The sequence below is a fragment of the Marmota marmota genome, unplaced genomic scaffold (assembly GCF_001458135.2).
Source record: "Marmota marmota marmota unplaced genomic scaffold, marMar, whole genome shotgun sequence".
In the NCBI taxonomy this organism is placed as follows: Eukaryota; Metazoa; Chordata; class Mammalia; order Rodentia; family Sciuridae; genus Marmota; species Marmota marmota.
Genome location: NW_026000051.1, coordinates 15,386,642 through 15,412,359, shown reverse-complemented (window position 1 = coordinate 15,412,359; position 25,718 = coordinate 15,386,642). Strand labels below are relative to the sequence as shown.

Genomic DNA, 25,718 nt, shown 5'->3' with positions numbered 1-25,718 from the left:
GGAGGTCTCTGAGCATGCATGGCCAGCCGCTAAGGACACATGGCAAGGATCCAGTTATGGAGAGAAGCCAAGTCCCTGTTCCATCTCTTGGAGAAGAAGCAGAGAACCCTGGGGAGAAAACATGAACAGTGGAGGAAAAGGTACCTGTGAAGGCCTCGGCAGAGAGCACGGGTGTTCTATAGCCCCGGATCACCCCATAGATGGATACTCTGTAAGGGGTGTTGGCCTTGAGGCCAGGGATGTCCATAGCCCGGAGGCTGCCTGGCACCGTGAGGTTCTGAGCGGCCTCCACCTTGTTGGCTTCCTGCACCTGAATGACAAAGTGCTCATAGGTCTGGTCAGCGGCTGTCCAGTTGAGTTTGAGGCCATCCCAGCCGACCTCAGTCACGACTAAGTCTCCCAGCTGAGGGAGCTCCTCTGAAGAAGGACAGAGAGGTATTTGTCAGTGCTGCAAACAGAAAATGAGGAGCCACAGTCCCACGGCCCAACTCCAGGAAAGACAGAAAGAGGAGAGGAGGGTTTTGTTTGGGTGATTCCTGGTCTGTGGATGCTTGGGCTTTGAACTTGGTACTCTGGCTGCATCTTTCTGCAGGAGTTGAAAATGGTCACAAAGGGGAACCTCTGCATGGCTCAGCCTTGAGACAGCCAAGGAGTCTGTACAGATGCATAACCCTCCGGGCAGCCCTGAGCATGCATCGCCAGCTGCTAAGGGCTAAGAAGCATGGAGAAGGTGGGTCTGTTGAGGGAAGTGGGGTTGAAAGTGCAGGTTTTGGAGGTGGACAGATCTCGGTAGGAATTCCAACACTGTAATTTGCCGGCTGAGTCATCTTGGGCATGTCACCTGGCTTCTCTCTGAGCCCCTCTCTCTTCACCTTTCAATGAGGCTGACAGGACCATTTCACTGGCTTGTGTGATGATTATATAATAGTTTTTAATCAACCCCTTCACATCCTACCTGACACAGAGTGAATGATCTACAAGTGGCAGCTTAAGAAAACAGGTCATTATTTCTTCTTGGAACTTCTCAGTCATTTGGGGGGCTGACTTGCTTCCTCTCAAGGCCTGGAATCAGGATCACCTCAGTATTGGCCACCAACTCTCTTCCTGGCTTTATAAAGCATGTGCTGTCTCAAGTTTGGATAAGCACAATGTTTCATCCCTGGATTTCCCTCTGTTTTCAGGGATCAGAGGTTACCTACTGGATTCTTGCTTGGTTCTCTTCTCCCACCTGCTTTTGCTGCTGAGTGAAGAATGGTTGTGTCACACTACGGGGGTGCTCCTGTGAAATGTGTGTGCCTACTTTCAATTAAAAATGACTATTTTTTTCTCAGTAAATGGTGCATAACAGGGCCGGCTATTAATTTCATATGATGTAGGAAGGAAATTGAATGGCGTTATTATTGCTGATTTTAAAAGATTGCATTCGGGTATAGAAAAAAAAATCCACTGCTTTATGAGATGGTTCTCAGGGTTAAATGCAACTTCTCAGCCTCTCTCCTTAAAACTAAAGTGGCTATGGATCAGAAGTTCTGGAGCAAAATATCTGCAGGGATCTCAACCCCCGCCCCTACTCCCGCAAAGGTCGGGGAGCTTTGTTCTCAGGTATCCCTGGATCAGAAGAGTGTGCCAGGAGAGTCTGAGCAAACTCTTCCTGTTAGAGGGTCTGTTTTCAAACTGTCCCCCACACAGACCTGGCACTTTCCTGGAAGGACTTCTTTGGAACACAGATGCAGGCATCTCCCCCTTCCTTCCCAGCTAAGAACTGCTCTTTCTCTGTCATATAGAGGGTTTCCTGGGGAGATTTCATTTGCTAAAGAAGTTCTATCGCTAAAATTTGTAGACTGTGAAGGTAGATCATTCTGCACCCAATCACACATTTCTCAAAGACCTTTTGTGCTATTGTTTTGTTTAAAGGTATTTGAGGAAACACAGGATAATAACTTGGCCAAATGAGGTAAATGATAACATCACCTTTTTATTTTTGAGATCCTGTGTGGTTTCTATCAATGACCAAGTTTATTTGGCATATAAGAGCAAGAAAAACAACTTATTTGAACTAGCTAATTTGTGTGGCATAAGTAAAATACAAGGGACATGGGCTTAGAGAAAAACCTGATTATCACAGATTTGGCCCATTTGCCCAAAGCACTTTTTGAAGCTATTTCTAGAAACCTCAAGAAGAGTTCACAGTTTTCTATGATAGATGGAACATCCTATTTTCAGGGGAAAAATTGAGATGAACTGTTTTCTCTCTCCAAGTTGAATAACAAACAAAGAACTCGAAAAGTACTATCCTTTCTTGGAAATATTCTTATCCTGAATATCTGATAAGGAGACAGATGTGGATACTTTCAACTGAAGATGACCAGATCATTCCCTAGAGTGATTCTGTAGCCATCTGACTAGGAGCTAGACGTTAGTGACTCTAAAGCCAATATTGATAAGGTTTTTCTAGAAAGTTCTTCCCTTATCCTTGTGCCATGGTCCTGCTGTTTGTGCTATTTTTTTCAATAAAACTGTTGCTTATGACACATTTAGCCATTTGCTATTCAATACTGACTGCATGATGGGCACTTTGATAAGCACGTTCATTCATGAACTCACTAATGCTCATGACAGTGTTCCAAAGTAGGGGTGTGATCTCTGCTTTGAAGATGAGAAAAGGCTCAGAGATGCAAAGTGATATACCCAAGAATATTCAGCCAGGAAGGTGGAATTCCAGCTCAAACCTTCCTGAATTACAGATTCATGCTGCCTGCCAACCACTTTTAAGGAGGATACCCTGCTACATGGTACGGAATTTTCTATCCCAGCAACAGGTCTGGAAGGGGTCATATACCTGTGGTGACCTCTGCGGCAAGGGGTCGAGTAGTGCGGCCCTTGAGCTCCCCATGCAGGGTGACTGTGTAAGGGGTGCCAGCCCTGAGGCCTGGGATCTTCACTGAGTGCAGGCTGCCAGGAACCATGAGTTTAAGAGCTTCTTCCACCTGACCAGCCTCTTGGACCTGAATGATAAACTGGTCATAGATGCCATCGGGTGTGGTCCAGTCCAGTCTGAGGGTATCCCAGCTAATCTCGGTCACTGTGAGGTTTCCCAGATCTGGAACCTCCTCTGCATAAGGACATAAAGTTTCTGGGTTACTAAAAAAGGCAATTGCATGCTGGGATCCAGGTGAGATGGCATTTTGGCTGAGGTTGGGATGAGCTGTCTGGTTAGTGTCGATTGCAGATGCTTGATTTACAGCGGTGTTGAGCGCGCTCTCATTGTTGGCACTAAAGCCGGGGTTTTTCTGTGCAACTATTGGGAATGAAAGGTGGTTTTACGAATTGATCACAACTTCCATTCTGGACATACAAACAGGGTTTTGGAGTGTCCTTGAGTGTGCTTGGCATGAGTTCAGAGCTATTTTCTTTTCTTTTCTTTTTTTTTTTCACTTACAAGTAGTGCTTTCCAACTCCTTAGATATTATGACTGAAATTTGCTTTGGAAAGAGCAACCTCTCACTTTTGTAAATGAAGAATAGGTGGAATTTTCCATGGGACTGGCTACCAGACTACAATGAGGACGCGGCCAAATAAGGGATGTGATATTTGGGAAGTAGAGATGATTCACCGGTATTTCCCCCAACATGGTAGGGGCTAAACCCAATTGAGAGCCTTGATTCCTCCTGAGCAGATACAGGGGGATGGAGCAAATGAGTGAATTAGTCTAGAATACCTGTCAAGACATCAACAGAGAGAGGGGCTGTGCTGAAGTCCCCAATGACCCCGCGGATGATGATGCTATAGCGTGTGGCTGACTTGAGCCCAGGCAGGTCCACGGACCTCAGCCCTCCTGGGACTGTGAGGTTCTGGGCTGCCTCTCCCGTGTCAGCCTCCTGCACCTGAATGACAAAGTGCTCATAGGCCCCCTCTGGAGCAGTCCAGTTGAGTTTGAGGGCATCCCAGCCCACCTCGGCCACCGTGACCTCTCCCAATTTGGGAGATTCTCCTGGAGAAGGACAAAGAGCTGGTTTAAATCACACACCAAGATGCAGGGAATCTTGAACACAGGAATAGGCTTTTAAAAACTTTGATAAACATGCATCATGCAACTTTCTAAATTTTAAGAGAAGAGCAGAGGGAGAGGTTGGGGACTATTTGTTTTCTTATTAAAGAATGGCCCTAAACATCAGATGTGGGGATTAACTTATTTATGACTTCTTTTCCTTTTACATATAGTGTTTTAACTCCCTTGCAGTCAGTCCCCTTCCTGAGGCCACAGGGTGAGTCCCACAGAATAGGTTCTGTACAGTTTCAAAAGGGGTTGGTATGCGGAGTGAAGGTTAAGATGGCCTTGGAGTTGTGCTGAGAGCCTTGCTGTCCATTATTGGACTCTATGGCACTCTAACCTATGGCAAAACGAGTCCATTCCAAAGCTAGATTATCTGCCTGATTATCCACGGGCAGTTTCCTGTTGGGAGAAAGAGAAGCTGTAGGTTAAAGGTAGGAATACCTGTGAAGGCCTCGGCAGAGAGCACGGGTGTTCTATAGCCCCGGATCACCCCATAGATGGACACTCTGTAAGGGGTGTTGGCCTTGAGGCCAGGGATGTCCATAGCCCGGAGGCTGCCTGGCACCGTGAGGTTCTGAGCGGCCTCCACCTTGTTGGCTTCCTGCACCTGAATGACAAAGTGCTCATAGGCCTGGTCAGCGGCTGTCCAGTTGAGTTTGAGGCCATCCCAGCCGACCTCAGTCACCGTGAGATTTTCCAGTGCAGGGGCTTGTTCTGAATAATGAACAGAGATGGGGTCAGTTAAATTATTCCTCAAAATGCTTTTCTTCTGAGGCCCGCTGCCAAAGATGCAAAGTCCTCGGAGTCCAGGGGCAGGATTTTGCTCAGGACACCCCTTAGCCATGCTGTCCCCAGTAAAACCCCAAGAGAAAAACCATACAGTGCTTGTTTTACCTGCATGCATATTTGGGTTTGTGTTTGGGAAATGTATTTTCCTATTGACCTGTGTCCTGAAGACTTAGGAAACTTTTCATCTATGTGAGTCATTATTACTTTGGAGAATATATCTTATTATAGGAAGGTGGCCCTTGGCTGTCCTTGGATCTTGGTCCAGCCTTCTATACCTTGAGATAATTGGCTGCTCTTAGACCCTGCCCCCTCCTTTTGCTGCCTCCATCTCCCCTGGAAGGCCTGCTGGAGTTCATATTGGAATCTTGCCAGTTTCTAGGGTTCAAACCAGTTTACTCAGTAAGGACAAGAGGTAAATGAACACTGTACTAGTAAGACTGACCTGAGAAAGGTGACACACCTTTGAAAAGGGGTCCCTTATGGGACAGAAAGAAAGACTGAGGCCTTGGGAGAAATGAAACTTACTGAGCTCAATTAAAACGGTCTGCAGCCTCTTTATTCATCTGACATGGAACTGCAGCAAAAGCCCACTTGTCTGAGTGTGCCTTAAGAGGGGACATGGGCCTGAGGCTGAGCTTAAAGAGACTCTACCAGACCTAGGAAGAACAGATTTTTCTGGAAAGGGATACTGTAAACAAGAGAATAGGAGCTGGATTTACTCACTCAAAAGAACAGTTTATGTACTTATACCTCACATGGCTAATTTCAAATGAGCCCTATATGTTCACGACAGTATTCTTTTAATTTGAAAACATTAGCATACAATTTGAACAAGGACATCCTTTCAGAGGGGAAAACATATCTTTTCTAGAATCTGTTTAATTCAGACTTTTCCAAATTCTGGAAAACATTCTTCATTGTTTCCTATTGGCAAGGCTTATAACCCTTCAGCTTTCTTCTTTGTTTAGAATTTACTTTGACCCAGCAGATAGGCACACAAACCACGACCTGAGGGGCCACATCTGGCCTGCCGGCCCCTGTGGCAGTTGGCAAATGACATCAGTTTTTACATTTTTGAATGGTTGACAAAAAATTCCAAACTGGAATGATATTTCCTGATGCATGAAAATCAAATGAAATTCAAATTTCGGTGTTGTAAACTAAGTTCCACTGGAACAAAGTCACGATTGTTCCCTTAAACATGCACGATGGCTGTTTTTGGGCGACAATGGCACAGTGGAGCAGTTGCAACAAATTGTCTGGCTTGAAAAATCTGAAATATTTACCATCTGGCTGTGTACAGAAAACATGTGTGATAGCTGATCTTGAACTACAGTCCATGGATACCTCGTTTAACCCAAATTCATATCCTGGTGCTCATGCCCAAGGCTTTATAACGGTTCACAATTGCCTAGACACTGTCTCCATGAGAAGGAAAGGACCCCCAACTCAAGCTGATGCGTCTATATTTGGGGAAAGAAAGGAGAATCAACTACCCTTAAGCACACAGGCCCTTGTGAGACCAGGAATGATACCTGCAGATAGGATTTTATCCTTGACCTTGGGATTTAATCATAACTAACCTCAGGAGCATGCTGCCCTCAAATATTCCAGCAGTCCTCATGCATAAAGAGATGCAGGACAAAAACAAATCTAAGCAACAATAAACTCGATCTTGTGGCTCTTAGACTCCCCTTCTTGGCTGGCTCTCCTCTTTTTTGTTTTCCTGCTTTTCAACATCATTGCCAGAAACTTATCTGACATTGACAATTTATATTTTTGAGTGAACGAAGACACCATCTTTCCTCTCCAGGAATCTGTATTTTAAGCCTAATCTCTAACATGACATAAAACATTATTTTTTTACCCATCATAAAAATTTCAGATTCCAGATTACAAAGGATGTGGGGAGAGGTCCCTACCTGGGGGAGGGAGGAGGTGATCACAGATCCCATGTTAAGCTGTTAGAGTAAAGACGGATGGAAAGGGAAGAGCAGACAGACAGCAGAAAATGTCTCTTCCTGATGAGAATCCCCTCATCGCTTTGAAAGAGCACTCGTGTAGGTCACTGATGCTTTCAGAACTCGACCCCCACTTCCTTTTCATATAATTCCATGTCCAACAGTAAATAGCAATAGTCATGGTGATGATGATCTTCTGCCAAAATTTTTGGCTATTTCTCCATTTTTGAGGGTAGGGTAACTGAGAAGGAGCACTGGTTTAACTCAGACTTTTCCAAATTCTGGGGAACATTCTTCATTGTTTCCTATTGGCACAACTTATAATCCTTCAGCTTTCTTCATTTTTAGAATTTACTTTGACCCAGCACGTAGGTACACAAAGCATGACCTGAGGGGCCACATCTGGCCTGCTGGCTCGGGTGGCAGTTGGCAAGTGACATCAGTCACTTGAGAGGAGTGTGTGGTCACATTAGTAGCGGGTGCTGCCAAATGCCAGTCAGAGAAGTCAAAGGTGCAGCTCTGTGAGTAAGATTAGTAGAGAAATGAAGGAGACAGGAACGGGAGTTATGAACGGAGGGGACACCATGAATGAAAGCAGAGCGGATGGAGTTTAGGTGGCCACCACGAGGCTTCCCATTAGTGCTGAGTCCACATTTCCACAGCTCATGACACCCCGTGGGCTTCCTGCCCCCAGAAGCCAAGTGTTTCCATTGAACAGTTCCGCACTGACTTTCTTGGCATTTCTTGATGAAAAGGCTGTTGTCTTTTTCTTACAGCTGTGCGTTGGAATCTACCCTCTGAACAATGTCAGTGGGCCTGGGAAATCAGAATTTCCAAATCTCATGTCTGTGCTCGGGGTGGGTTGAGCAGCTGGCCCTGAGGAATTTCTGGCAGTGTCAATTTCAAATCTTTCGATTCCCACCATCCTGAAGATGGCAATGACCTAGTGCTGACTTGAGGAGACACCGCTTCATTGTTCACTTATGAGATAAAGAGCAATTCTCCCATAGGATAATTGCATCTAAGTCTGAGGACCCCAAAGGTAGATGAAATGGCACCAATACTTTTATACAACAACCCCCCACATCCTGTTTCATCTAGTCATACAATTGAGTAATTTTTCATGCAGAGTTAATTAAAATGAAAAGTCTGGGTAAAGTCTGGGCTGCCTAAAAACTTGTTGGTGAGTCTCTGTATCTATCAAGAACAGAGTCTAAGCCCTTAGCATAATTTTCTGGGCCCTCTGCAGATGTCCTTGATGACCTCTCCACCCTTGAACCCTGCTACTCTCCAGCTCCAACACACAGCAGGACCTTACAGCTGTGTCTCATGGGGGTGCAGTTTCTTGTGCTCTGAGCCTTTCAGATGCTGCTCTCTGTTGGAAATGCCATTGGTCCTTCTGCACATGCCCAGCTCCTTTTCCTTTTTGAACGTTCATGGCCTCTTCTAAAACCTCTCTGGGCTCTTTGCTTGTTCTTCTTAGGTGTGTGATAGGTTTCTGCCTCTATCCTCCTGAGGCTTCCACGTGTCCCTCTAAGGCAGGTGAGTAATGTTCTCACATTTTGGTTTGATGCTGGGTCTTTCTCATGACAGTCTGCATCACATGTTCAGGGGAGGGGGCTGTCTTTCTGTTCTGTACCAGCAGACTGGACTCAGAGTATGGACAAAATACACACATGTTGGCAAGATAAATATTTGAATAAACTTCAGTTTGCTTCATGAGACAATCAAAATGGCATATCAATGGTAGAATGGTCTCTAGTAACCGTAGCTGTGGTTAAAGCAAACTTCTACCTTCCTTCTTCCAAAATTTATATGAATCATGGGAATATCACTCTTGAGTCTCATGTTGCTATGGAAACATGCTTCCTCATCTGTGCTTCTACCTATTATCTCTGCCTGATGCTCCCGTTGCCTCCTGTGGTGGCTCTCAGTACACCCATGGCCTTGGCCTGAAGCTGGGTTTAGTTGATTTTATCAGAATACAATTGCAGAAGGCAGAGGAGAAGAGAAGAGGAGACGGGCAGGGAGAGAAATGCTTGGCACACTGATTTTCTTCCATGTCAACAGGAAGACTCTCTTTCTTCCTCCGCTCCCTTCCTTTCCTTTCCTTCCTTCTTTTTATAAATCCAGATTTAGATGAATTAAAGACTTGGGGGAATGACTTCCTTTTCCTTCCCCTGAGTTCTCAGGGGAGATATTGATTGCTAATGCAGAGGTGGAACAAAAAGACCAGAGAATTCTTTGGAAACGCCAACTCTGGAGCAGCTGGAGTTCTCCAAATGCTCAGGAGGCTCATGCCACATGCTTAGTTGTGTTGAAGGCACTAGGGGTGCAACATTGGTAAAGGGGACGGTCCTTGCAATCTGGCAAGTGGAGATAGTCATAGATACTAAACCGACTAACGGACCAATGAGGAGGCAGAGAAGGGTCAGGAGGGAAGCTTAACGCAGCAGGAGGGACAGATCCAGGGAGGCTGCGTTTCCATACTGCATAAAAATGTGGAAGTCCCCTGCTTGGGAGGACACCTGAGCTGAATGGGACAAGGGAGAACACCGTGTGGAAAACTGGGAGCAGTGCGGCATCCAGGGAGCAGGACAGCATGTACAGATGGAGATGGGAGCAGAGTGTTCCCCTGGCGCCTGGCTGAGGTCTAGATGCTGAGCTCCTGAGAGCACAGATCTGCCTGCCTTGCTTCAGTGGCCTGAGAACTCAGCATGGAGGGCGGCCATAGTATTTCACTGGCTTAGCAAATGCAAGAGATTTTGAAAGAACTCAAGAGAAGAAATCCACATCTGTTCTGCTTTTAATAAAATAAAATTGTTCTGTGGAGAAAGTCATGGGGGGAACATGTTCTGCAGACAATGAGGAAGACCCAATAAAAAAAGACTTTGCACATTTTTTCCTGTGATGGAGAATTGTCTTTGAACACAAACTGTGATGTCTTTGGAGTAGACCGAAGGAGGTGTGGTGTGGGAAATGAAATGGCTGAGGCTTTGGGATGTCAACACGGGGTGCTCCTTCAGATAAGGGATCCCTCCCGGGGTTCGCTGGAGAGGTTTTTGTCTCCCTGGGTTGCTGAGGTTGGGGCTTCCCCATTGGAGAACAGCGGCAGCATGGCTGTGACCCAAAAGTACGAGGGAGGGCTGAGACAGGACTCACTCTGTGACACAGCATTTGTCAAACTCAGGATAAAGTTGAGGGGAGGGGAGGAGCAAAGAAAGATTTCTTCTTTTATATTTTGGATTCATTTTTAATCCCTTGATATCTCATACCAAGCTGAAATAGTCAAATCTCTGCTATAGATTTATTTCTTTTTTGATTTGATTCTTTCTGCCCCTCCCCCATACTTGATTAAACTACCCCCATGCAGAGGACCCTCCAGCTGAGTGAAGCAGTCCCTGTGGAGTTAAGAGGACTGGCCATCTGGGCTCACTTTACACTCTCTGGCAGAGAATGTTCTTTATCTACCAAATCTCTCTCTTTTCCTTACAAACAACCATGATGTTAAGTGTACAGCGTGTTCCGACACGAGACTACCCTTCTGGTTCTCACTTGGAGGTAAGAATGGCCAATGGCCTGGTCAGCGCAGAGAGGCACAGAGAGGACAACTGTGCCCACACTGGCTCCCCATCTACCAAAGCATGGCTCCCCCCAGACCACCTCTGTTAGGTAGTAGCTAGCAATGAGCATTAAAATACAGGCAAGGTCACAGGTGTTCTTTAAATTACTTCTGCCAAAGTAAACAAGAAAGCAAAATGTGGCAATTTGTAGAAAAAGAAACAGAAGCAAAAGGAGATGTCAAGAAAAAAGGGTTAATGGGACTAACTCTTAATAGGGTCCATTGATGTTGACATGATGCTAAGAATAAAAGTATCTCCACTTATCTGGGGAGGAAGACTCCTTTAGTAGCACAGGCACACTAAAGTAACTTCTGATCAGTGATTGACCCCAATGCCCACATTAACATTGGATTGACTTGTAGATGAAACCCCCCCTAAATAGAACGGCCACCATGACAGTTTCGGAGAGGACCAACTAAGGTCAAAAACTCCACCATCCCACGTGAAGGAGGAGTTAAACACCAGATTGGTGAAAGTTGCTGGAGGAGGAGTCCAGTTTTCAAATTAACCATAAAACAATAATGAAATTGGGGACAGTATTGTCTTCTTTGTTGTTTTCTGTTTGGAGACGGCCCACTCTCTCTCTTGAGAGTGCTTTTGGCTTAAGCCTCACTTTCCTTTATTTTCACCTCACTTTTGCTTCTAATAAAGTTCTTCTGCATGAAAAAAAAAAAAAGAATGGCCAATGGCTTTTGGGGATTGTTGAGTTTTCTGGAAAGACTCGTCTAAGAGGCAGCCCTATTTTGGAGTTTGGGTTCTCTATTGGTAATGCTGCCCAGCACATAGACATATTGCAACAGCTATAATGTGACATTCAGATGACATCGAGAATGGGAGTCAAGGACTAAGAATGCTGGAACGGAGGGACAGAAGAGGCTGGAGTGGAGTCCCTGAGAACTTGAAACTATTCTGTGGTCTCCAAACCACCCAGCTCCAGATTTGTTTTATGAGAGAAGAAAACAATTTCTCTCTTGCTTAAGTGATTGTTACTAGAGAATTCTTTGATATTCAGTTGAACATATTTACAAAAGATCAAGATGTTTTAAGGCATTGCCAAATTGCTCCCATTGCTGTCCCTTTTCTGGTTATGGAGGCTCAGTCGGGGGAACACCTCTGTCATGAGACCTCCACTACCTATTCCTGATTCCTTCCTTCTCCCCCTTTCCTGATGGGTCTCTGAATATCATATCTTCCCTGAGGACTGTGAGCAGGAGACATGGGTCAACTTAGCAATGTGACGACGTAACCCACTGCCCCTCAGGCATCAGCACAGTCCAATGCATGCAGGTGGTGCTCAATACATGCTTACTAAGTAAATTGAAAGTTAGGCCATTGACTTGCCAAATCCCACAGTTGAATACTTAGTGGCCAAAATTGCATGTGTTAGGCATCACACAGAAAGAACTATTTTTTTTTCCTGATTGTCCTCAACTTAGCCACTAAGAAAATGGGGCAGCAGGTTTAGTGATTAGGATTGAAAGGGCTAGAAGGGACATTAAAGGGCCAGGATTCAGCTGTCATCATGGATAGACCAGGTTAACTTCTAAATGAGTAAAAGAAAAGAGAAAATGAGAAGGTGCCACGGGAGGATCAAAGGACCATGTATATCTCTTCAGGGGCAACCTTAGAGGAAAGCCAAAGACCTGGAATAAAAACATGTCAGGGAAAATAACTCCAAATTATTGTCAACATCCCGGTCATCTTAAAATTTAAAAAAAAAATAAAAAAAGGAAAGTAAATTAATTGTTGGGTTAAAGAAGGGAAATCAACAATTTAAGAGATTCTGTGAAACATCTAGTTTTAAAAGAAAACAAAGACAAACACAAACCCCATTACTCTAAGCCCTCCTGGGAAAAAAAAATATCTAAAAACCACTCTTGTCCTGCAAGGAGACTTTGCTGAAAAAGTGGATCATAAGAAAGTCAATGCTTGGGACAGACCAGCGAGCAGCTCTGTGGAGGCAGGACCTAGAGGTTTCTTGGATGGAAGAAACAGCATGTGGTGGTGGGAGTCCCAGGTGCCCCTCACCTGTGGCTGCATTGATGGTTGCTGGGTCGCTCTCCTTGTCCTGCTTCACGGTGGAAACCCATTGCTCATGGAAGGACAACCTGGCTAAGGGGTTGCAAAGCTCAGCCTCAGAAGAGGGCTTTATAAGGCACAGGGGACTCACCGGTGGACGCCGTGGCACGTGCGGGCTTGCTCCTGTGCCTGCCCTTCTCAGCCGTCAGGAGGATGGTGTATTCCTGGCCTGGTTCCAGGCCTCTGAGGACATAGGAGGTGGTGTTTCTTGGAAGCTGGGCCTCTGCCACCTGGCCTGTGGGGAGGCTATAGTTGAGGCGGTAGCGGTCAAACTTGGCTAATGGTGTCCTCCAGACCAGGGTCAGGCTGTTGTCCGTTGTTTCAGAAACCTGAAGGTCCCTGGGTGCATCAATTTCTGGGAGAAAAGCAGAGAGGTGGATACTCGTAAGGCTGCAAGGCACAGCTGCTTCTGGCGCTGAAAGTCAACTGGTTTGGGCTAGAATCCTGGGTCAGCCCCAGAAGGACCGCGTAGCTGCAGGATGGTCACCCCTCTGAGTTTCTGGTTTCTAGGTTTGCAAAATGGGTCTAGTTATATGTTATTTTGTGGCTTGTTTGGAAGACTAAAAATAATGTCCTGGCATATCCATTCCACAAAATGTCACTCAGGTAAAAGTGTTTAAAAGGACGGACTACAGCTGCTAGAAACAATTTAGATGAATCTTGAAAGCATTATGCTGAAGGAGAAAAGCCAGTGTTAAAGGTGACATACTATTTTGCCATGGACTATACATTTGTGACACCTTCCCCAAAATTCTTATGTTGAAATTTGATCCCCAGTGTGATGGTATTTAGATGTAGGGCCTCTGGGAGGTCTCATGAACAGGATTCATGGCCTTATAAAAAAGACTCCAGAGAGATTCCTTGCTTCTTCTCCCATGGGAGCACACAGTGAAGAGGGCTTTCTATGAGCCAGAGAGGGTTTTCACTGGACACCGAACTTACTGGCAATTTGATCTTTCACTTTTTAGCTTCTAGACTGAGAATTAAGTTTCTTCTGTTTATAAGCCACCTAGTCCAAGGTATTTTTGTCACAGTATCCTGAGCAGACAAATACATACAAGATGTCATTTATGTAGAATTCTTGAAAGGGCAAAATTTTAAAGATGAAGATTAGTGAATGCCGAGGGGTAGGCGGAGGGGGAAGGGACTATGGCCATAAAAGGTAGCATGTGCGATTCTCAGGATGGGACTTTCTGTTGGAGTGACAGGATGGTCCTGAATCTAACTATGATCCTGCCAATTATATTCTGCTTGTGAAGAGGTTGATGTTAAGGGGTTAATAGAAAAATCCCCAGATGTGTTTTAAGTAGGGAATGACATTAAAAAGTAGAATTGGTTATCAACTTATAAAAGTGGATTTCTTATAATGTCTGGTTCTAAATTTTCTTTTTAAAAAACCCCTCCATCCCCTTATTGTATAAAAAGCAGCATCCACATCATTGGTTGGGCATGCAAAGTGTTTGAATGTAAACGCCTGGGCTAGCGGCTGGGGGGCCCTTTCTCCTTGGCGCTTCTACTTCTTTTTAAGTAGGTTTCTGCCTTATCAGCCCTGTCCTGTCTGCTCTGCGCCAGCTCAGAGGTGGTGGGAGTCCCAGGTGCCCCTCACCTGTGGCCGCATTGATGGTTGCTGGATCGCTCTCCTTGTCCTGCTTCACGGCGGAAACTCCAATTCCATATTCAGTTCCCGGCCTCAGACCTGAGAGAGAATGTGAGCATTGAGATTCAACCTAGAATTGGAAAAGCTTCCTGGGATCAAAAAAAAAAGAAGATCCTGAACTGGTCCCTGGACATGGATTTCTCAGTGTGATGTGTACAAACGAACTTGTTGAAGTTCAAGGGAGAGGACTTTCTGGGACCTGGGTTTATTTCTCTCTGGAAGGTTGTACATTGGGGACATGTAGGAACAGGTGCCTGTCCTTCTAGGGCCCTGTGGAGAGGCAAAGCTCACCAGTGAGTGTGGTTTTCGTTGTGGTTTGTTGACTCTTGGGAACGTCGACCTCCGCGTGGTCCCCACCAGAGATGGGTGCATACTTAATTCTGTAGTTGTCAATGGCTGCCTTGACATTCCTCCATTCCAAGGTGATGCTGCTGTCAGTCTGGGAGACGCGCCGGAGGTTCCTGGGAGCATCTAGACCTGTGTGGGAGAAGAAGGAGCATGCGCATCGGAACTCCAGGCACCAGGAGAGCAGGGGTCTGACGGTTCAAGCTGAGACACAAAACACTCCTGCCCCTGGGGAGAAATGACAAAGCTGCCCCCAGTCCCTGGGTCTCGATCATAGCTTATACTCAAGTCTACAGATCTGGCAATTTTTTCCCATTCTTGACACTCATGATATTTCAATAATTCCCATTTTTCTCAGACTTTATTTATTTTTTTGGTACTGGGGATCGAACTCAGGGGCACTCAACCACGGAGCCACATCCCCAGCCCTATTTAGAGATAGGGTCTCACTGAGTTGCTGGTTTTGAACCCATAATCCTCCTGCCTCAAGCCTCCTCAGGCTCTGGGATTACAGGCGTGAGCCATCGCGCCCAGCTTTAGACTTTATTTTTAAAGAACAATTCCAAAATTTACAAATAAGATCACGAGTGTCAGAACTGATTTGTTGAACTTTGTCACTATATTTCTAATAGCTAATACAATGCTGAGCTCTGACAAAATATGTATGAATAAACAACTGACATTTTGGTACTTTTAAACTAATATAATAGGAGCCAAGGGGCTTATTTGTTGTTCATGTTTTCTATATAATGTATGTTAACTCTAAAATGTTTATTCAAATTTTATTTTAAAATTTGTCTGTGATTAACCAACATCTTCTATGTATACCAAAAAGAAAAAGGAAAAAGAAAGTTTTGGAAATCCCCTCTGTACTTTTCTTAGTGGAAATTGAGTTGAGAGGACACCCCATTATGGATCGGAACAGAAATCTTGCCATCTTTCCTTTCCTTACCCATTACAGAGGAAGGTCTGTTACCTGTGGTGAAGGTCTCTTTGGCCGGGTTGCTGGACATGTCACCCCTGCGGGAGATGAGGGACACCTCGTACTCAGTGTCAGGCTTCAGGTTCCCGATGGAGTACTGATTCTCGTCATGTGTGAGGTCGATGGTGGTGCGGTCACCAGGCACATCTTTGATGCCGTAGGAGAGCTCAATGCCATCGATCTCAGCCAGGGGCTTGAACCAGGTGACCAGAGCTGTGGTGTCGGTGACATCTCTCACCTCCATCTGGCTGGGGGAATCCAAGCCTGTGATAGGGAAAGAAGGAGGAGTTTCAGAGATCAAGGCCAGTACCAGGGGCTGAGCAGGAGGGGCTTTGCATCCCACCAGATCTGGGGGTGGGCATCTAGGTAGATATGGACCACTTGATTTCATCTGGAGCCTCAGTTTCCTGTCTGATGAGCTATGAGTGGAGATATGCTAGCTGCCTCTAGGGTTTTTTTTTTTTTTTCATTTCATAAAAGGGGATAAAGCTTGGGAAGTTCTGGCACAGAGCCTGGCAGGCGGCAGTCACATGACCAGTGCTCCTTCCTTGGTTGGGATCATCATCCTCATCATCACTCTTCTCAAGAGTTGTGGAAACATGCTTAGGGGATATGTCCTTTGAACAAAAGTGACCTATTTCTCCGATGTTTTTAACAAACTGGGCAAATCTTTCCTGGATGGTAGATGACTTTTAGTTAATATCATGTAGCAGAAGCGTGTGGCAGTGGACTGTCTTCATGGTGCACAGAAAGTTGTTTTTTGATGAAAAGCCACCGCTGTCTCAGCCCTGGACTATCTTTCTATCCTCCTCTTGGCTTCCTGCTGTCCCACCCTTCTCCTGTCCTGCCTAGCTGCTCAGCCTGGCTGCGTCACCTGCCTCTGCATTCTTCTGTGTCTCCTCCCTAAGGTGGCCCTTGCTTATCTAAAACTCTCCTTTTCACCCTTAGAGATCTTACCTACCTGTCGCCTCCTAGCAGGCAGCCTCCCTGGTCCCTCCCAGGGGCTGCTATGCCCTTAGAGATCTTCCCAGTATCACACTTTTCCCCTCGTGTAGTAGCAGATTTCTCTGTTCTTTGAATCAGTTTAGATGGGATCATTCAATCATGTATTCATTCATCCAGGAATGAGTCTTTGGCTATTCTGAGTCCCCAGTGTAGAGACAGGCACATGCCAAGCATTCAGTAAATGTTCTCCGCCCCCCGCGCCTTCTTTATAAAAATTGTTCAGTCTGTGTTTTCAGTATTGGTTGATTAAAAAAACATCAAATAGAAGGCGTGAGCCTTCTGCAAGGAGTGAGGAGGAGGAACGATTCATAGCTGCCCATGAGGATAGTTCAGAATGGTTTTGAAGACCAGGTGTTGATGCATCCGTCTCACTCTGCAGGTGATGAGCCCGCAGGATGCACAGGACTGTGACACTGCAAATTGACAGTGATGCTGCCTGTCCTAAGTTCTTAGAGCTGCTAGCAAGCACCCAGGCCATACATGCCACCTCCCTTAGCTCTCCTTTTATCAGAGCTTGGGTGCAGTCAAGGACACTGATATCCCCCCTACATTTGGATTGCTTCCTCATAGAAACTAACGTTGCTCTGTGCCAATTGCGTTCCAAGCATGGGATTTTGTAATGTGTATCTGAATTCTCAGGATGACCTCACAAGGAGGACACTGAAAACCCATTTTCTAAATGTTGGATCTAAAGCTTAAAGAAATGGATTTTTTCCAAAATGGTGGTGAATGTGAAGATAAAATTTAAATCCAAGGCCACGTCTTTCGCCCTTTCTGTGACACTGTTAAAAGATATTCACATATCAATAGCAATAATACAACCTCCATCTAAGTGCCAGAGAGAAGGAACCAACCACATTTTGCACTGAAAGTTTAAGGTCCTTCAAATCTGGAAAAACTTCAGGTATATCAGCGTAATGAACAGGTAAATATCTGACCTTCGATGTTGATATGTACTTTATTATGGAACTCCAGATGTTGGGTGTTTGTTCTTCAATAAGAAGAAAATAAAGCAGTGATCCTCAAATTTAGATTAAAAAGAAAAGGACTGGTGAAAGAAATGTCTTTTGGACTTTCAGGGTGTTTTCTCTACAGTGAATAAGCACATTTGTTTGATCTTTTCTGTGCTGTTCTGGTGATCTAATGATTTCTTCCTGTTGGTACCTGCCTCCTACCTACCGCAGAGAGATGTTGTCAGGATGATGGAACACACTTGCTTATGAGGGAGATGATCCTAGGAATTGGCTCTGAGCTCAGCAAAATGTGCAAACATTTAAATGCAAGATGTTCTTTCTTGTCATTAGTCAACAGTTTAACTTTTCCAACAACCCCCTGCCAAGAAGAGTCAATTCCTAAGAGTTGGCACATATGCTATCTTGAAAAAAGTAAGAGCTTTTCCTAAATGGCAATGCAAAATTATTTTCTTCTTTTTTTAAAAATTTGCTTCCTGGTAGAGCAACTTCAAATTCAGATTATTGTTATTTTTTTTTTCCCCCACCAAATGATCTAGTAGTGATCCAAATCCTATTCTACTCCAAGAAGTTCTGACAACATTAGGATTGAGTGAAATTTGACTTAGGTTTCAACATTCTGCTCAAAACAGAGGCTATTAAATGGTAATGGGTTTAGAGTTCTAAAACAAACCCTGGCTTAAAGTTGTGGCTCTGATGGTATTAAGTATTAGTTAAAGTGATTCAGCTTCTCCAAGCCTTAGTTTCTACTCTTGAAATAAATAGCATGAATATCTGCCCTATCTCTGTTATGGGACTGGGTGATAGTATTAACTTAGATAATGTGGCAGTGGTTTTCCATGTCCTCAATTATTTATCTTCCTGCTCCTTTGCAATGTGACAGTGAAGCTCCTCTCATTAAGAAATTTTTAATTTTTTAAGTTTTCCTACCCCTTAAGTTCCATGGCTTTGAGATGGGCTCTGACACAAATTATGTGTTTCTAGCCCCAGGTAAGCAACCAAAGGTTAAGCCTACATGGAGCAGAAAGTCACCATCCTGGGTGAAGCCATTCTGGGCAATCAGTCCCAGATTACACAAGTATATGAATGAGCCCAGTCCAGGGCAGCTCAATGAGCCCGACCCATCAGCTGAGGGGTCACACACCTGCACACATGTGCCTTTTGTTAGTCGGCAAAAGCTAAGTGATACAGATGTAGGAGGTACTTTATCAACAAGAAGGTTCCACAAGGCACAGTCAGCTGTTCATGAGTCACAGGTGATACTCACGGGTGGTGGTCACTCTCTTCAGGCCAGGGCCCCGGGTGTTGTTTTTCACGATGTGCAGCGAGATCTCATATTCTTGCCCAGGAGCTAGACCAGTTTGCCGGTAGGAGGTCTCCGGCCTCCTCAGGCTTTTGGTAATTTCTCCCTCATCTTCTTTATTCTGAAAGAGAGGAACCCCTTGATAAGACTTAAAGGAGGTGCCGACATCTCCACTTATGAGAGTCTTTCGCTGTATCTTTCGTTCCTCTTTGGCTCTTTCCTCTACTCGTTAGGCTCCCCTATCTACATAGGTAGCAGATCCATATATGGAGGATACAGGGATGAGAAAGGATGTCTCCAATTCATTTCTTCTGCTTGTCAATCTCCCTAAATCACCTGTTGACATGTAAGTCAAAGGACAGAATGGGCGAGGCAAAGGGATTCTAAAGCCACAAACAATGCCACCTTTGACAGATGGAAAGGCTGGCATCAGAGAAATTGTGTGATTGCCCCATGGTTACACGGCTAGCTGGTAGCAGAGTCTGGGGTGAAATTGAGAAACAGGATTCCCTGCCACCCCAGTGCCTTTGGTGTGTAATCTGAGATATGCCTGGGGATGTTGCATGGAAGAGCCTGGTTCTTCTTTTCTTTGGCTCTGAGTTGAGATTTTCAAGAAGGAAACTAGAAATATTTTCACTTGAATTTGTCTAGGCTTTTAGCCTTAACTACTATACTTTTGACTTATTAAAATCAGGGCAAAACTAACATCACTTAAAATACACATGCTAACACACCAAGTGCTAATTGGAGCCTGGTATTCTACCCAAAGCTAAGGAAATCAAGAGATGTAAAACTGCAGAATCCTTCAATCATTCCAGAACCTTGAGGTCAAATAGACCTGCTCCCTTGTGTCCCTTACCATATTCCTGAAGATGATCTCCCATGTTTCGAAAGCAATGTCTAGAGGGTCCCACTCCACTTCCACAGATGTCTCCTTGATGGACTTGAATTTCAGGCCCTCAGGTGCAGGCAGGTCTGTAAGGAACAGCACAAAAACAGACGTAAGGATGGGCAGAGGTGAGATAGGGGCCTCTCAACCCATGATGGCTGCCCATCGCCCAGGGCTGATAACCACAGCTGGAGTCTGTTTAAAGTGTCTTCTAGGATGTGGTCTACTGTATGGTAGTATGAAAATTAATATTGCAGCTAATCATAGGATGAAATATTTGCAATTTCATAGGGTTAAACCTAATAAAGGACAGAATTTGGAGTTAGAATGTGCCAGAATCTCAGCTCCACCACTAACACAGTGACCTTGGGCAAGATGCACAAAATGCTCTGTGACTGTTTCCTTTCCTGTGAGAAGGAGGTACATATGACTGTCCTTAGGAATCCTTGAGAACTGAGCTGGATATTCCATGCAGACTGCCCGGCCCGCTTCTTGACATGCAGCCCAAGTTCATTAAGTGGCAGCCAATGCCATTATTACTGAGCAAGACAAGGCGAACTTCTAGCCACAGCTTGCTTTTCAGGTACGAAGGTAATTATGCTGATGCCAGACTCTTAAAGGAACAACTTGAACCCTAACATTTACACACACACACACACACACACACACACACAAGAAAACAGTGGCTAAGAACATAAATTTGTGAGGACTGCCAGAGTCCAAAGGCCATCTCTTCCACTTGTCAACTGTGGGATCTGGGATGAGGTCCTTAACCATGCTTAACCACTCAGTCTCAGTTTCCTCATCTGTACACAGGGTTAACAACAGCTCCTGTCTCATGGGCTGGATGAGTTAGTACAAAGTCTGATGCCTGGTGAACACTTGATACATGGTGCCTGCTATGGAGAAAGGACCTGGGGAGAGCCAGGAGGGAGACAGGTAGGAAATGAGGAGTTGACAACAGAAGATAATGGACTCAACTGGATTCCAGGCTTACTTGGGATAACTACAAAAGGAGAAAGGGGGGCTGAGGGGGCAAAGTGAGGGTAGTTCATGGGGAAGGCCCTGCACTTTGTGTGGGGAGAGGCTGGGGGGACTGTCCAGAGGGGCTTTGCTCACTCACAGGTGGCCACCCTGGCGCTGACGGGAATGCTCCTTTTGTTTTCCAGGATGGCGAACACGCGGATAAAGTACTCCACACCAGGCTCCAGCTCCTGGATGGTGGTGGATGTCTGGTCCCCGGGCACACGGAACTGCATCTCCAGGCCGTCGGCGTGGGTGGGTGTGTACATGATGAGGTACTCTGTGACCCGCATCTCATTGTCCCAGGCCAGGTTGACAGTCTCTTCCGTGACTTCCGTCACAATGAGGTCTTTGGGAGGGGACACTGGCAGGAGTGAGGAAGAACATCTGGGGTGAGTAATGTACCTATGAAATCCTTTTACGTTTGCTTCCATGGGCCACTGCCTCCTCCACTGTAATCCACAGAGGCCCGAGGTTCTCCCCTTGAAATTCAGCTTCCACCCTCTCTAAAGTGCAGAAGGACCCCCTGTTGGGACCCATCTCTGAAATCCAGTAGTCCTCTACTCAGTTCCAGGTCAGTGGTGTGGCCTTCAATGCTCCTTATGACCTGCCCCTGTCTACTTCTCCACTCCCTGAATCCTAGCTCAGATTCGGGCTGTGGGCCTGGGAAAGGGCCACCTGAGCTTGCTCAAGTGTGCTAACCCTATCAGGTCTGAGGCTCACATGGCCTCCCTGCTGGCCTGTATCCTTACCCACCAGACTGTCATACTTTGGCCATGTTAAACATGGAGCCCTTTATTCCTAGATGCCAAGAGCAGAGATTCTATCATGACAATTACAATACAGGTAAATGAGAGAGGTACAAAGATCTCATTAAACATGTGCATTATTAGTCTTTGCATATGATTCCACCAGTGTTTCCTGAGCAGTTACTATGTACCATTCCCTGTGCTAATTTCTGAGAACAGGGCTCCATTAAGGAGCTCACAGCCCTTAAGATAAAAGCAGTTAAAAAAATAAAAGAAATTTAAGTGGCAGGCCTACCTTATAGGTGATCAGCAGTGAATCTAGCTGAATGTACATTTAAAACCATTCATTCTATGTAATCTTACTGTCTACTCAATGTTGCTGAATTATCACTTCATCCAAATTTGGGGGGGGGGGTGTTTGCTGTCAGCTCAAAGTCAGTGGAAAGTAGAAAAGAAGGTCAATGCTTAGCGAAAGGAAAGACATCTCTATCTCTCTATCTACCTCAGCTTGGCAATAGATGTTCAACTCAGTGTACATGAGTTAGGCAGACCCAAACACCAGCTGTGTGTGTGTGTGTGTGTGTGTGTGTGTGTGATTGGGAAAATTACATAACCTCTCTGAGCCTTTGTGCTTTCAGCCAGGTAACCCTGTACCAAGGGAATCACCATAGTCGTCAATGTCCAGAGCCCACACACGAGTGTTTGATATAAATATATTAATATCACATATAAATAGAATCTGGGTGTGTTGATACAAATAGTCCTCTAGTGCACACCAGGAACATCACAGCCATTATCACTCTTACTGGCACAGGTACTCACCTTCTGAGCAGTCTTCCCCGGTGTAGCCCTCGATGCAGATGCAGTGCCCAGACACACACTGTCCCCGTTCGCTGCAGTCATTGGGGCAGGATCGCTGTCCACAGTCGGGGCCTGTGAAGCCCTGGTGACAAATGCACTGGCCGTCCTCGCAGCGGCCCTGGCCGTGGCAGTCGCTCGGACACCTTAGCTCCTTGCAGTCTTTACCTGTGAAGCCCTCGTGGCACACGCACTGCCCGTTCACGCAGCGGCCTTGGCCGTGGCAGTCACTGGGGCAGGAGAGCTCAGCACAGTCGGGGCCCGTGAAGCCCTCCTCGCACAGGCACTTCCCGTCCACACAGCGGCCGCGGTTGCTGCAGTCCCGGGGGCAGCGAAGGTCCCGGCAGTCTTCCCCGGTGTATCCGTCGTCACAGACGCACATGCCATTCACACAGCGGCCATGCTGGTGGCAGTCATTGGGGCAGCTCATTTCACTGCAGTCGTACCCCTTGAAGCCCTGCTCGCACACGCACTTGCCCTGGACGCAGCGTCCCCGGCCGTGACAGTCGCTGGGGCACCGCTGCTGGCTGCAATCCTCCGCGGTGTAGCCCTCGTCACACACGCACTGGCCATTGACGCAGCGGCCATGGCCGCTACAGCCATTGGGACATTTGAGTTCGCCGCAGTCTGGGCCCGTGAATCCGTCGTCGCACTCGCACTGGCCATTGAGGCAGCGGCCGCGGTGGTGACAGTCCGCGGGACACCGCTTCTCGCTGCAGTCCGCGCCCGCGAAGCCCTCATCACACACGCACTGCCCCTCCTCGCACTGGCCGCGGCCCTGGCAGGCGTTGGGGCAGGTGAGTTGGCCACAGTCCTCGCCCGTGAAGCCTTCTTCGCAGTAGCAGGTGCCGTTGATGCAGCGACCGCGGTCAAAGCAGTCGTTGGGACAGACGAGCTCGCTGCAGTCGTCGCCCGTGAAGCCCTCGTCGCACACGCACTCGTTCTCCACGCAGCGCCCGCGGTTGTAACAGTTGTTGAGACACAGAGGCTCGTTGCAGTCTTCGCCAGCAAAGCCATCCCGGCACACGCACCGGCCGTCCACACATGTCCCGTGCTCCTCGCTGCAGGGCACCGGGCAGACCTCCTGGCTGCAGTCGGCCCCGGCGTAGCCTTCGAAGCAGACGCAGACCCCGTTCACGCACCTGCCCTGGTCATTGCAATCGCTGGGACAGGCCAGCTGGCTGCAGTCCTCACCAGTGAAGCCCTCATCGCAGTTGCACTGTCCGTCGAGGCACTGGCCTCGAAGGTTACAGTTGCCCGGGCATTCAGGCTCGGAGCAGTTGGGGCCTTTCCATCCAGGTTCGCAGATGCAGCCACACCCTTCAGTGCTGAAATTGCCATGACCGCTGCAGAAGGGCTTCGTGTCCAGGCGGCCTGCAATGAAGAGAACAGAGGCTCTCAGAGGTGCCCAAGCAGCAGTATCTGCTGGTACCCTTAAAACCCAGATGCAAATTCAGCCTGAGGATGGTTCAGGCTCCATCTGGTTTGAAAACCAGCTGCTTATTGCGTAACACCAGACTGGACTCATATCCAGTTACAGAAGCAGGGATTCCCAACTTCCACAGCCTGAAATTGTAGACTTGTAGGCAAGGGTAATGCATGCATGTGTGTAAGTGTGTGTATTTCTACCCCTGGGGAAAGGATCAGTAATTTTCATCACTTTTGCAAGGAGTCCCGGGACTCCAGACAGTGTGAGTCACTGTCTTGTGCTGTTCATTACCTAGGGCTACTTCCCTGGTGCTGGGACAAGGTCAGGCATACAGGAAACCTGAGAAATTCTTGTTGGACTGAACTTCACTCTGACTTTGGACTCAATAGCTGTGCCATGCTTGGGAAGGGATTTGGATTCTCTGGAGCTCAGTGTCCTTGTAGGCCCAGTGGGACTGATGTCTTCTGGGGACACACAAGGGTCAGATGAGGACATTAAGAGCTTACTCCTATGCTCATTGTGATTTTTTTCTGTTTGCTTTTCCAGAACTATTTTGGGGTCAATTCAAATTGGTATATGTGGGCTTATGTGACAAAAACTTTCAAATTTTCCAAAACTGAAATGAGGCAGCTAAGTAGTGGCTTTCTAATTCTGTCAGGACACTTTTTAATTTGGCCTGTCCCCAGAAAACGCCTGTGCCTCTGTCTTTTCCCCATTACGCTCCCCGGTAGGCTACGGTGGTGGGCGGGCCTGAGGGATGCAGCTTCCAGGCTGACAGCCCTTTGCAACTAGATACTGGTTGGTGCAATGTGAGGAGCCACTGGGCTTATCCCAAGTGAAGAAGCAGAGCTCAGTTTCCTAGTTTTTGCATCTAGATCTAGTTGTATTATTATATGTTCACTCCTTCCTGATAGCAGGAAGGAAGAAATTTTTTTTTTTAATGTTGGTTTGAAAAATGAGAATGTAATGTGTGTTTTCCCATATAGTGGCCACTGTCCATGTGGCTACCAAGCACCAAAAATTGTGGCTCAGCTGAATTGAGATGCATTTAAGCAGAAAACATACACTGAACTTCAAAGATTTAACATAAAAGAATAAAATATCCAATATTAATTTTTATCTTGTTCCTGGGGTGAAAAATGGTTATTTTGGCTACATAGATTTAAGTAAAATAAATGATCGAAATTATTTTTACCTGTTTCTTTTTCTTTTATTTGACTACCGGGGAATTTAAGATTATAAGTGTTGATTGGCCAGCCCTCCTGTAAACAATTGTGTCAATTGTGTCATTAATCTTACTGTGTACTCTCTCACCTGTATTTTTCCAGAAAATTGACACATGTGGAAGATAAAGTAACTTATGCCCAATGAAAACTTCTAAAAATTCTCCTTTAGATTCCTAGAACATGTCCTACAACACTCCTCAGTTAATGCTACCAAGTGGTTATTTAGTGGTTAGGTCTATTCTTAAACAACTAATAACTTAAATAACTACTCTTAAATAACTATTGAAGAACTTTATGGTACTGTTTTTTTTTTTTTTTTTCCGGGTGGCAGAAATGAGATTTTTGCTTCTAATTTGAGGTTATCAAATCTTCTGTAGCCCTTCTGATGATAGGGGATGAAAATGAAGACATAATTCCAAACCAGACAAATTGGGATGCACGTGAAGATAGATGCAACAGGCGAGCATGGGCTCTGGAGAAGCAGGCGTATCCAAGGCGCCTGCCCCTCATCACTCTGTCATCCTGTGGCATTTGGGTAACTTCTTTGAACTTTAATCCTTAGGTCTGCAGAAGGAATGTTAAGCCTTATCTTAAAGGGGGAATTGAGGAGCTCAAACAAGATAATAAAGTCAGTGTCTGGTGCCCTGGGGGGGACTTCCGACATGATTGTGACTATCAAGACATGAATGTCCAGTTCCCACAGACTGAGTCCTGCGAGGGCAGCACTGGACCTTGGAGGCACACTTAGATGTGCACTAGTGCTCTTAAGACCTAA

The 25,718-nt window shown here is 46.1% G+C and overlaps 1 protein-coding gene across 8 annotated transcripts in view; it reads right to left on the bottom strand.

Moving 5' to 3' along the window:
* Tnc (tenascin C) overlaps positions 1 to 25,718 on the bottom strand; it is an 85,774-nt gene that overhangs the window by 36,508 nt on the left and 23,548 nt on the right. For 6 of the 8 annotated variants that reach the window (XM_048813216.1, XM_015497693.2, XM_048813217.1 and 3 more), the window contains exons 3-14: positions 22,253 to 23,662; positions 20,782 to 21,045; positions 19,629 to 19,744; positions 18,734 to 18,890; positions 15,485 to 15,754; positions 14,455 to 14,640; positions 14,113 to 14,202; positions 12,598 to 12,861; positions 4,496 to 4,768; positions 3,719 to 3,991; positions 2,840 to 3,112; positions 145 to 417 (exon numbers count right to left, since the gene is read on the bottom strand). In XM_048813216.1, the coding sequence (XP_048669173.1) occupies positions 145 to 417; positions 2,840 to 3,112; positions 3,719 to 3,991; positions 4,496 to 4,768; positions 12,598 to 12,861; positions 14,113 to 14,202; positions 14,455 to 14,640; positions 15,485 to 15,754; positions 18,734 to 18,890; positions 19,629 to 19,744; positions 20,782 to 21,045; positions 22,253 to 23,662 (3,849 nt within the window). The remainder of the gene's footprint in view (positions 1 to 144; positions 418 to 2,839; positions 3,113 to 3,718; positions 3,992 to 4,495; positions 4,769 to 12,597; positions 12,862 to 14,112; positions 14,203 to 14,454; positions 14,641 to 15,484; positions 15,755 to 18,733; positions 18,891 to 19,628; positions 19,745 to 20,781; positions 21,046 to 22,252; positions 23,663 to 25,718) is intronic. The other 2 variants (XM_048813222.1, XM_048813223.1) reach the window with 1 other exon arrangement.